Source organism: Vanacampus margaritifer, chromosome 15 (assembly GCF_051991255.1).
Source record: "Vanacampus margaritifer isolate UIUO_Vmar chromosome 15, RoL_Vmar_1.0, whole genome shotgun sequence".
Lineage (NCBI taxonomy): Eukaryota > Metazoa > Chordata > Actinopteri > Syngnathiformes > Syngnathidae > Vanacampus > Vanacampus margaritifer.
In genome coordinates this window covers 8,344,146-8,356,327 of record NC_135446.1, presented here as the reverse complement: position 1 = coordinate 8,356,327, position 12,182 = coordinate 8,344,146, and the positions used below count along the sequence as shown (strand labels likewise).

Here is a 12,182-nt window from a genome sequence, read left to right as displayed (position 1 = left end):
TGTATAATGGCAATGAAGCTTCTCTGATGACCACCCAGGGGCAGCATTGCACCAAAAACTTATTTAGTGGCTACACTCATATTGCCACTCTAGGATATATTTATCTATCTAGGAAATATTTAATATTGATGCTGTCTATGCAAGTATTTGGTAGGGCTGATGAGATGAAATATAATTATGTTAACAGTCCATTCTATTCAGGTAACTGGAGTTACTCTTTCTACAAAAAATAAATAATAGCGACCTTGATTATTTATTTTTTATTTGGTCATTTGGGAAACTAAAAACCATTAGAACAATGCAAGTGCAAAAACAAAACATAACAGGCCTTGTTATAGAGTAACTTTGAATTTAATTGGACATTAATTACAAGATATACATGGTGTTTCATTGAAACAATAATGTAACACTGGTGGGCAAAGCCGTCTTTGCCCCTGAAGCCCACAGATGGTTGACAGACTCTCCAACCAGAGGGGTCCAGAAAGGGGTGCAAGGTGGCTTTAACGTTCTCAGTGGCCTTGACATGTAACAGAATTTGCACAAAATTGACAGCAGAACATTTCAGTCAGTCTGGACAGATGAACAGTCGAAGCTTTGTCTTTGCTGAACAGAATAATTACAAATTCCCCGGCGTGGGTTGTGTTGGTTTTACACCTACAATGCTTCGTAAAAAAAAAAAAAAAAAAAAAAAAAACGGGAAAATAGCATATATACAGTTGAACTCGATGTATATACATATATATACAGATACAATATAATATAAATATAGTAAAATAGTTAAATTACATTGATTTCACTGTCTTCCATAAATAGATGTTGGACAACAACAGTTTGGTGTTGACTTAGTTTTGGAAGCACAGTCCGCCGCCGTCTGTGCACAAGACTTTTCTTTTGGTATGTTTGCTTGTCAGCGTGACATTTTTCTTTTTACATTTGCAAGTTTGACAGGCGTTTTTACAACCACTGTATGTGGTCAAATTCAAAGTATTCTCCCAGAAAGAAAACAAAAACATTTTGGCCTCCTCAGACACATGTGCATGCTACTCCAACATCAGCAGGTTTTTAAAGACTACAATTTTTTTTAATCGAGTCCAGTGAGTTACTCTGCAGCTTCCAGTATTGTATGCTATTAAAAAAAAAGAAGCAGGTTTTGTTGTCTTTTGCTGTTTCTCCCCTTTTTTTTGTGTGTACAAGGTAAAGTCACAATTACTGGGTGTGTGCTGTCATTAGGCCCTCGTCTGTGTATGGAAACAAGTCTGGTTTTCCAACAGTGTGCTGAACAATAAGTGCTTTTCAGTACAGTATACAAACACGCTTAACGGGTATACGTTTGGCAAAAAAAAAATAAAAGTTCAGATGAGCGATGTGTGGTTCGCACCGTTGTGTCAGCAGGACTTGTGTGCGATCACAGCCGCACTCGCGCCAAAAGAAAACCGTACCTGAGTGTCAGCTGCTAATTGGTTTTTCGGTTTCAACTCCCCTAGCAACCTGAAACTGTATCTCATCGTTGCTTTGAGGCACGTCAGATTTTTCAACTGTACCAGAACTACAAAAACAATCAAATTATGGGTAAGCACAAAGAAGTTATATGTAGGCCCCTCTATTTAAAAAATAAAATAAAAATAAAAAGCGGGGGGGGGGGTGTAACCATACTTGTGGTGTGAAAAAACAGCAAACTGTACAAATCTGGGTATACATTCTCTTGGAATGGCATAGTCTTTGTCTCAGTCAAAACCAAGCATCAAGTCTTTGTTTCGAAATTTGATCTTCATTAGTTTGGTGACCTCAATCCAGTGCCGACCCTTAGTGTCCGTCGGGTTGCTCCTTGTTGGCATTGTGGACCCAGTCGAGGATGATGAGGCTCATGCTGCCGATCATAACCACTAAGCCGCACAGCAGGAAGGCGGTGGCCTAAGGGTGAGCAAGAGACAAAAAATTCCAGTTGAGCTTGTTTGCACTTACGTACGAAGGAACAAGGAAGGGAGTTTTGCAAACCTACCCCGATCTTTTGCACGGATTTCATTGACTCCTTCTTGACTAGTTTGATGTAGAAAGCCGAGGGCAAGATGAAGATGAGCATGGCGGCGGCAGATGCACCTGTGTAAGCAAGAATACTGAGATTTAGAATCCAACAATACTTCTAAATCATTTCTTTCTGAACAACTCATTTGAAAAATAATCATGTGGTCTGATTAACCCAAAATAAAGTTCAGATGCTCTAGTAGGCTTTTTTTTTTTGTAAATACAAGTGTAAAACCAACTATGGTTGAAATCTTTCTTGAGATAATGGAGTCTCGTAAAAACTCACCGATAAAGCCGAAAATGTCCCTAATGGTGGGCACGAAGATGACCAGGATGTTGGTACCAGCCAGCAGCCCCACGGTAATGATGGTGTGACGGATCCAGCTGAACTTGGACGCGCACAGGAACTGGTTGATGGAAGTACGGATCTGCAGGAAGATTAGATGGGTTCACAGGCATTCGAAAACGGAACAATTGTTGACGTTTTTGTTGTTTTAACACTTACAGGGAAGAGTACCACGGGTACGGTGAAGGTGACGGCGAGGAGCACGGCCAGGCGAACTATCAGCAGGAGCACGTCGAACTTGTAAAACTTGGAGTAGGTGTGCAGCAGCTCAGGCTCCACATGCACTGTGAGTGAAAAGAACGCAAAAGGGCAAGATTGATTACTACAGTCGCCACATGAGAGTCGAAAGATGCCTTGAAAATACTAAAAGAGAAAAAAAAGAGTCAGTAAAGAGTATGGATTAAAGCATGGATCATACTGTATTTCAAAACAAGCAAGTTTTGCAATGCATTGAAGAGAATTTGATGGCTGAAGGCCGTGTTAAATTTGCGGAAGCCGATTTACAATGATCAAGTTTAACTCAATTGGTCCCAAAACTATTATTTATTCACTTCAAATATTGGATCTATCTATCGATGCCAGCTACGAATCCTGACTTAGCACAATAATTTAAAAAAATGACGGCAACACTAGATGTGAAAAAGTAAAATTCACTTGTTGCCATTCATACAGAAAAGTGGCTTTGTTTTCAACTAAACACGCCCAAACTACACTAAATTAGGACTATCATTATTTCCATCGTTTGATGGCGTGAGATTTTTCTCAAGGAAAATACAGGTTTAGGTGCAATAAAGCTTATGAAACACTGCTCTAGTACATGCTGCGACACCTCAGCTTTTAGTTCCACAGAAATTTCTTCTAGTGATCTTGTAAAACCAGCTTGAGCGCATATGTACTATCCTTCTCACGGTGAACAGGAACACAAATATTCGAGTGGTATGTTGGCATCAGGTGGCCTTTTACACATTGTTGCATAACTCTAAACCTGAGAATCTGGTTCCACTGTCATACTTGTTTTATTTCATTTGGATTGATGAGGCTACTCCCCTTAAAACTTTGGCTAGTAAATAGCATTTGGGACGATGACCTTTTGTAACTTAACCTGGCTTTAATTAACTTCCCAGCTATTCAAAACATACAAAATATTGTTCTACTCATGTTTACCCAATTGGACCTATTATACTCGTTCGTACCTAGTTTTACGATATTTCTAACTTTTAAACAATGACAAGCAAGTTTGTTTTTGGGAAAAACGCACCGCCGAAACTACAAGTCCCAGAATGCACTGCGAACGCTGTACTCGCGTAGATAGCTGCGCGGCTGTTCGTTTTTGTTGGTAAAGTCATCCGTTTCCACTTATGTTGCTCGTTCAAATTGGGTTTTTACACGTATGGCACTGAGTCTTTCGAATTTCCTCATTATTATGTATTGAAAATTGTATCTTGTCGAAAAACGTCGGCTAGTTAGCTCGTTAGCTTATCCGTCAAAACTCCTGTTGATGGTGACTTTGAATGGACAAAACGTGGCGCTTTACATGCTTTTACTTATCATGAATGAATTTCAATAGTTAATGGATAATAGTCGATGACTCCTTTTATTTGTTAAAGATTGCAATCCTTGCAGTTTATTTAATTTTTACACACTACAGTAGTAGACCATCCGGCTAATAAGGAAAACAAGTTTTCCAAGGTGATAAAGTTGACATGTTTCCAATCAACACATTCCGCAAGTCATTTTCTTCAATTTGCTAGCCCAAATCACATTTTTTTCTGTATTAGCTAATCTGCTGCCAGCGCCCGGGTTCACCCAATTGTAGCAACTCACCGTTGAAGGTCAGGTATCCGAAGAGAGCCGCCATGAGGTACATGATGAACATGGCCAGGAAGGACACGTTGGCGACTCCTTGCATCCTTCTCTGGGAACGGCTGTGCGGACGGGTGGGAAAGGGCCGTGTTTAAAACCATTTTTGACAACAAGAACGAATCGACCTGTGCGGTCAGATAAGGGAACAGCTGCTGTTTTTGTTACTTAACATGAAAGAAACTTACTCTTTGAGCTCCTCGTACATGGGCAGGATAGCTGGGTGGCACACAAAGGCGAAGGTCAGGATGGGAACAGCGTAAACAGTCTAGGGAGATGAGAACAAAAAGAAGAGTGAAAATTCCAGTCTTATAAGCGTTGAAATAGGTTTACTTGTCATTAACGTTGTACCTGAGAGTTGAAGACAAAGTATTTGGGCGTGCAGGCATCGCTGTAGTCCACCGCAGAGGCGTTGTTTGGAGACACGGTGGTGTTGCCGTCGAGGAGTTTACTAGATGTCTCGTTCACAGCGTGGACATCACCAGGAAGAGGGCAAGGGATCTGGAACTTTTTGATGATCACCTGCAGGAGCAAATCATCGTTTTAGATATGACTCATGTGTAAAGGTTCCGAGTCAGTAAGTAATGCTTGTTTATGGGATTTCCAGCTTGGAAACAACAGATGTGGAATGAGGAAACTGCATTTTGTACTCACCACAATGAGGAAGAACACCATGCAGAGGAGAGACAGGCCACTCGTGTATCCAAGGTAACCTAATGAGAAGCACAGCGTCTATTTAAAAAAACAAACAAACTGGAATGCCCGCTTTTGTTTTTATTAGCATGGCGATACTTACCCAAGTTCCTGAGCAGCGAGAGGGGCAGAATAATGAAGAGTGACACAAGCAGCACCAGGTAGTCTCCATTAGTGTACCATTGGCTGGAAAAGACAACAGAAAAAAATACATTAGTCACCATTTCCAACAATATTAGTTGATTTTGTCCAACTCATTGACACTGAAAAACGTAATATGTTACGTCATTATTGTGGCTCTAGAGAAAGATTTTAATAATTAACCCTGGAGAACCCACGGGGTCAAATTTGGCCCCTATAAATTCTGCTACTCAAATAACAAAGACCCTTTTTTTTTTTTTTTTTTACAAATTTAACTTCAAAAGTCCAGAGTGCCACTTCTGACCCCTGCATGGGGCCATCTAGTGGATGAATATTGCACTTACACGAGCCAGAGTGGTGGTGTCAAGATGGCTAAAATGCAACAAATAAAACAAAAAATATATATTGTTCAATGTAGCCGTGTATTTGATTGATTATTTTCTTAAATTCTAAATAGTTTACTGACAGTTTTTGTTATTCTGATTTTTCTAAATGATACCCCTAAATCCCAAAGGGTCAAATTTCGCCCTAATCCTAAATTAGGGAATAAATTTAAAAAAACATTGAAAAAACATATATTTTGGTGTTCAGTGAATTTATAGCAGTCATTTAATGTTTAATTCATAATTTTCCAAAGAAGAAAAGGGTTCTTGGGTTCTCCAGGGTTAAGCAAAACTGTAATGCCCTAAAACGTTAATACCATTGCCACCATAGGCACACTTTGAGAATGACTACTCTAGATGTATGCACAAATGCATCTGTTGGCAAAAATAACGTATCCGTCAACCATTGCGGGAGGGATGCGAGGCAAGGCGAGCCGGCCAATCCCACGTACACACGTACACACGTACACACGTACACACGTACACACGTACACACACCCTTGTCTCCATGCGGCAGCAGCTGCAGATGACTAAAAGGGCCCTTTCAAGGACTACTTGGAAAGACTCCATTCCCCTTGCCACTTAGCCACGTCATCTTAAAGTGCACACAAGCTTTTCTTTCACTTGTATATTACATCATTTATATGTTTAAATACTTCATATGAATGGACATAAGCAGGATTTTGTCTGCCGGTAGATTTGAAATTAGCATACTGTCTGATAAATGTTTGGTTTTGACTGACACTGTATCAGCAGTAGTGTAGAGATGAATTCACTATTTAATGTAGCAAAGTGAATCCAGAATCACTCAATAGGTCCATTAAAAAAGAAAAATACTAGTTAATGTATTTTTAATTAAGAATGACAGTGACATGCTCTGACACTTTTTTTTTTTTTTTTTTTTAAAGATTGATAAACACTGGTCCATTATAATGTTATTAAAACTACATTTTTGCAGTGAAAACATGTACTCACCCATCGCTATCTGCAAAAGCCTGAATGACAATGGGCAGCTCGTACTTGACAATGTAGAGGTAGCTTGACATGGCTGAAACGACAAAAATAAAGCCGTTTAAAAAAAAAAATTGTTTAGCCTTCAAGTGAAAGGATTCAAAGACACATTTTCCCTGGAATTGGCACATGCTTGCCGAGTGACTCAAACTATTACTGGAAGCTGCTGCTACCTTCCCCCCCGCTTCTTTTTCCTTTACACGATCAAGACAGTGCTTGTGCCAAAAAGCTCACCTCCGATATTCTGCATGGTGATGGAGCAGGAAGCGGCCAGTTTCCCGGGCATGCCGAAGGCTTTGTAGCCCAGTTGCTCATACACCAACGCACCTTGAAAGGCAATCGGAAGGGGCGGAGTTAAAACTGCGGTCAGGGATGTTATGTCTGGATTGCGAACTGCGGACTCACCTCCTTCATTGGCCGTCTTCAGCAGCAAATGCACAGAATATAATGAGAAGATGGCAACAGCCACAAGAAGGATGCTGTAAACATAAAGGGACGATTAGTATAATTCGCTAAAAATTAGTTTTATATGTCTAGATAAATATACTTTTGTGTCTTTTGCGTGAATTTGGCTCATTCTTTATTTTTGACTTCTAGCTCAGCACACATTTTGAGGACGGCGAGAGTGAGTCATATTAGCAAGTTGCATCGCAAAGATCTTCCCGTATTGGAATTATCTGAGGACTCTTCATGTGCCCCGGGGTATTAATAGGATATGGAAATTAATCTGCAGGTCACTTGAGAGGCAGAGCTTCCTACTGGAATATGACCATCTTTAGATTGTGCCTAGGGGTGGACTGGAACATTTCTAGTAAATTTCCACGGGAGTTGAAGCTTGGGAATGATGGAAATATTCCAATTTGAACATCAATGCAAAATACATGGCTCTCCTTGCCCATATACGAGGGCATTACAGTACTTTATATTCTCAATTTTTGTCTTCATTTTAATCAAGCGGCAACATATCTGAAGCTTGTGCGTATGGCATATTTTGGCTCTGAACACAATGTAAAAAAAACGGACCAACTGACAGGCTAGTAACTGGGAAAACTCTTTTTCAATTTGTTTTAGTCAGGATTATACTAAAATAGTGATTCTCAAAGTGTGGTACGAGTACCGCTAGTGGAACTCAGGCGGTTCGCCAAAGAATAATTTCCTAAGAAGTTAGAACAGTGTAGTAGGATTAACTTTTTAGTACAATACATTTGCATTTAATCTTTAAGAACTCTTTGTATCTAGGTCAAATTTTGGTTAACTTCTGTGTACGATGCATTTTTATAGAATCCTATAATCAAGCACGGTGTTCAAAACTATGAGCGATGTTACACAGTGGCTCACAGTGTTTAGCAAGCTGTACTGAAATACATTTCGCCAACTCATTCACTGCCACCCCTGCAAGGGGGCACTGCACATTTGGCATCTGTCACATTCAGTGGCAGTGAATGATGGAAGGACTTTGAAAATTCCCCCAATTTTGCAACCTTATTTGTACCTCCTGTTTTATAGTACGTGTTATCCTATTGCATCAGCCGCTTTTTGTAATCCCTGCTGTGTTCAGAAGCACACCCTAATAGATCACTGCCTTTACTCCCATTCATTCACTCAGCCGGATTAGTACTGCTCAAATTGTGGCCACTCCCTTTGCTTACAAAAATTCATGCGCCTGGGAAATGACGTGCGACTTCTCCCTGATTGTTTGAGTTAAAAAAAAAAAAAGACATGTTTCAACACTGTGTTCCTCTATTTTATCTAGTTCAAACACGATAGTAAATAATTATTTGTACACTGTTGCATTGATCTGCCGCTCGAGGTCATGCACACTGGTGAGAAAGCACCTGCACTGCACTGAGCCGTGACCTTGACTTCTACAAAAAAACGTGTTATTTAAAACCCGTGGGCAGTATTTTATTTTGAAATGGCTTGGTCAGAACCAACAAAAAGCCAAAAAATGGTCACAATAACGCCTAGGGGTTAAAAAAAAAAACTACAAAAAAACATGTTATTTAAAACCCGTGGGCAGTATTTTATTTTGAAATGGCTTGGTCAGAACCAACAAAAAGCCCAAAAATTGTCACAATAACGCCTAGGGGTTAACAAAAAAAAAAAAACTGAAGTCGCAGCAAGCGCATGTTCCTACTTTTGATGGCACAAAGAGTCCATAAAGGTCATCTACTCACACAAACAGCGCAATGCCAGTGTTGGCCATGGCGTAGGACAGACCCAAGATGCCACTTCCCATGATGGCGTTGCCCAGGTTGAAGACGGACATGCCAAAGGAGGCATTTCCTTGGTGCTGTGGAAGGAAAACAAACTCCCAAAATTAGGGAAGGGGGGACATGTGGACTCTTCGCTTTTCACATCAAAAAGGCGGAAACGACTCTTACATATTCGGTCTCATATTTCTTCTTGCCAGGGTTTGTGTCCGGGAGGAAGTTTTCACTCTCTGGATCTAAGTCTGCATATTGCCTTAAAAATGACACACACAAAAGACATTTAGCTTCATTTACATAGATGCTAAATTATATTTTGGTTTATTTTTGTGTTTGGAAGTATTCCTCACTCATTCAGAGGGACCTTCCTCGGGCAGTCTGCGTAGTTGTAGTCGTTGCTGTTGGTGCTGTTGTCGTCTTCTTCACGAGGCAAACGGCTCATCTCGGTTTGTTTCATGCTGCAAGGGAAGAAATGACTCATTTGATTCCAATCATCTGCACCCTAAACCTGGGAATAATCAATATTACAGTGTGCCCGCTCACTGCCGGGTCATGTGACTACTTTTCAGCGAAGGGAGGGGGGAGCAAGAAGTGCGCGGGGGAGGGGGATTGTGGGTAGCGAAGGGGGAGGGGGGGTTGACGCACCAGCAGTGGAAAAATACCAGACCGGCATCTGAGTCCACCCGACATCACCTCAGCCCCTCAATAGACACTCAATGACAAAAAGCCGCAGTGTAGATTTTGCGCAAAATTATTTGGAAGCGTTTAAAAAAAAAAAAAAGTAAAAGGGCGTGTCTAAATTATTTCAGCGCATAATTAGGACTCAGATTACAATGTGGTAACTAAACCTATAAGGTTAATTTCATTATAAAAATAGGACAATTTATACAGTATATTTCATTTATAAAGTACACGTATGTGCATCCCACCTAAGTAGGCCACAAATTGTGTGCCCAGATCATTTTAATCACATTATGTGTAATGACTGGCTCCAGTGGAAACAATGGCACGTGTTGTCCGTTTATGGGCATGGCCCTCGTCTCTCTTCTTTTTTTTTCTTTCCACCCACTTGAACCCCGATGCAACATCACACTCTGATTAGACCTTTTTTCCCTCTTCAACATGCCACACATCATGTTTAAATTAATATGTATTAAGTCATGTCTGCAGTGTGTGTCATCATTCTAATACCGCACTGACAAGACGTCCTATTATTTATTCATTTGTTCCGAGGCTGACCCAGTAATACATAAGAGGCATTCAATTGGAAATATTTTCATATTTCCCACCGGTCTAATTCAAAACGATGGTTTAAATTAAATAATAATAATAATAATGTTAATAATACCTTAAAGAAAGTTAATTATAAACACATGACTAATGGTTGTTTTAACCATTGTCTTCCTTCCTGTCAAGAGCAGGACATGCCGGCATTCTTACCTTTTTGAGAAGATGTGGTTGGATGCCGGTAAAATCCCTTAAAAAAACTAATCCGGTGGATTTGTTTGGAATTATCACAAAAAAGACTCCAAGAGCTCTTTGATCCTTTGAAATGAATAAATGAAATAAAACTCAGGATGTTAGGTTATAACCAGAAAATTTGATGTACAACACAAATTAAATAATTCAAATAGCAAAATTTACTACTAGAATACACAGACTGATGTGTAAAACTGAGGTTTTCTTAGGTCAAAATGAACCAAAATTACCCCCAAAATACGATGCGCACAGAAAATGATGAGTGTTCTGCTAAAGCGAGGCATGTGGACTCTCCCTTTTATAAAGCATTGCATCAGCCGCGAAACAGTGGAGGAGGTGGTAGGGTGGGGGCGAGTGAGGAGGGAGGAGAAAAAGGGAGGGGCGACTGTGCTGGGAAGGAGGGGCGAGGGAGGGAGGCATTTTTACGCACGGCCTGTGACGTCGGTTCTGTATACAAACAGAACACACTGTGACCTGGAGACATTCCTCTTTTGGAAAACGACAGGAATGCTGGAGTGCACTTTAACACAACGGCATTCATGAGTTTAAATCATGAGGGAAAAGAACATTATCATGCTACATGGGTATCCAAACATTTTTTATTTTATTTTATTTTTTTAATTTAATTATGAGGTGAGGGTGAAGTAGTGAAGTATCGTATTTGTTTATCCCACACTTGTTTGGCATAATTTTGTGAAATTGTCACAGTGAACTCTTAAAAGACTGAAATTCAAAGGGCTCCGTAAGAGAAATCCAAATAAATTCTCTTTCAAGTTACTTCATGGTTCATTTTCCTTCATTTGAGCATAAATCTAACCCATAAAACCAAAACATTTTACGTATAATAAATCTGCCTTTTGTAATACACATTAATCTATTGCTTGCGTTTGTTAAAAAATACATGAAAAATAATCGCACATTAAATCACAATCACAATATTAAGGTAGAAAAAAATCACAATTAAATCATTCAACCCTAGTCAGTAGATGGAATTAAATTACAAAAAATGACAATTAGGTTACATTCCCCCCACAGATAGATTAGCCTCGTATTAAAGGTAAGGAGTGACCCAAGAGGCCGGTCGGGGTGGCTGTCGGTCCACATTAGGCCTGCAAGAGTAGCGCTTCAAAGCAGACCTCCCAGTCAGAAGCAGATTACGCACAAACGCTGTCATGTGACGTCGGTCATCCTGATCCTCATTCACACACTCTTCTGCTCTTCTTGAGTCTCAGGTGTCTGGAAAGATTCTGCGGCTCTGCTTTCTAGTGTATTATTAATGCAAAGAAGACTATAAAATGGGTTAATTATCAACTGGCATTTCCACAAGACACCGTTGACTCATACTAAAAATGGAGGCAATAATAATAAAAAAAAACGTGATTGAGTGGTGCTTTGAGACTCGAATGATATAAATAACTTCCAAGTTTTTCCAGATACGGGCCGTTGTTCTTTTTTTGCCTTGATGTCGAAATGATGACACAATGTCCTGTGACCCCCTCTGTGCAATTACGTACTGTATGTTATTACAGAAACCCTAACTACACCGGAAAGGCTTGTTCCTCTCCTCAAGTAGTAATAGTAAAGGGTAGAAACCATGTTCATTATTTGCATGTTACATGTTAAATGGCATGACAAAGCAAATATGTCCAAGACAATCCACAAGCAAGCACAGTTCTCGCCCTCGCAGCTATTCTTAATTTTATAGCCCACAAATGTGTCTGCTTGTTGTGTAAAAGCCTTTGTTTGGGACTTTATCTCTCCGACCCAGTACACCTAAGTCGGATTTAAAAAACAAAGTGGAGCAGGCCACTTGATACTAATACCCTTTCACCCACATATCGATCACCACAGTTAGAATATTAGATAGAGTTTATCACAAAGGTGAATCCAAAGCAGGAAAAGTGAAAATAAAAAAACTCCTCTACCTGTGAAGATTTTACTACTTCCTTTCTCAACAACTCTGCTGTTCTTTTTGTGACTGATCCCTTGCGAGCACTACAGGTCACCACAAGTGCTGCGTCTGCACACTTGAGCTAA

General features: G+C 40.0%; 1 protein-coding gene across 1 annotated transcript; it reads right to left on the bottom strand.

The window, feature by feature from the left end:
- Positions 1 to 249: 249 nt before the first annotated feature.
- slc38a2 (solute carrier family 38 member 2) lies at positions 250 to 10,446 on the bottom strand. Its single transcript, XM_077545637.1, has 16 exons — positions 10,107 to 10,446; positions 9,017 to 9,124; positions 8,841 to 8,922; positions 8,634 to 8,749; positions 6,862 to 6,935; positions 6,691 to 6,783; positions 6,421 to 6,493; positions 5,025 to 5,107; positions 4,883 to 4,941; positions 4,580 to 4,750; positions 4,417 to 4,496; positions 4,193 to 4,293; positions 2,528 to 2,652; positions 2,309 to 2,450; positions 2,000 to 2,097; positions 250 to 1,911 (listed from the first exon to the last, which is right to left on the bottom strand). The coding sequence occupies exons 2-16, from the start codon at positions 9,121 to 9,123 to the stop codon at positions 1,804 to 1,806; spliced, it is 1,512 nt and encodes a 503-aa protein (XP_077401763.1). The 5' UTR covers position 9,124; positions 10,107 to 10,446; the 3' UTR covers positions 250 to 1,803.
- Positions 10,447 to 12,182: the final 1,736 nt, after the last annotated feature.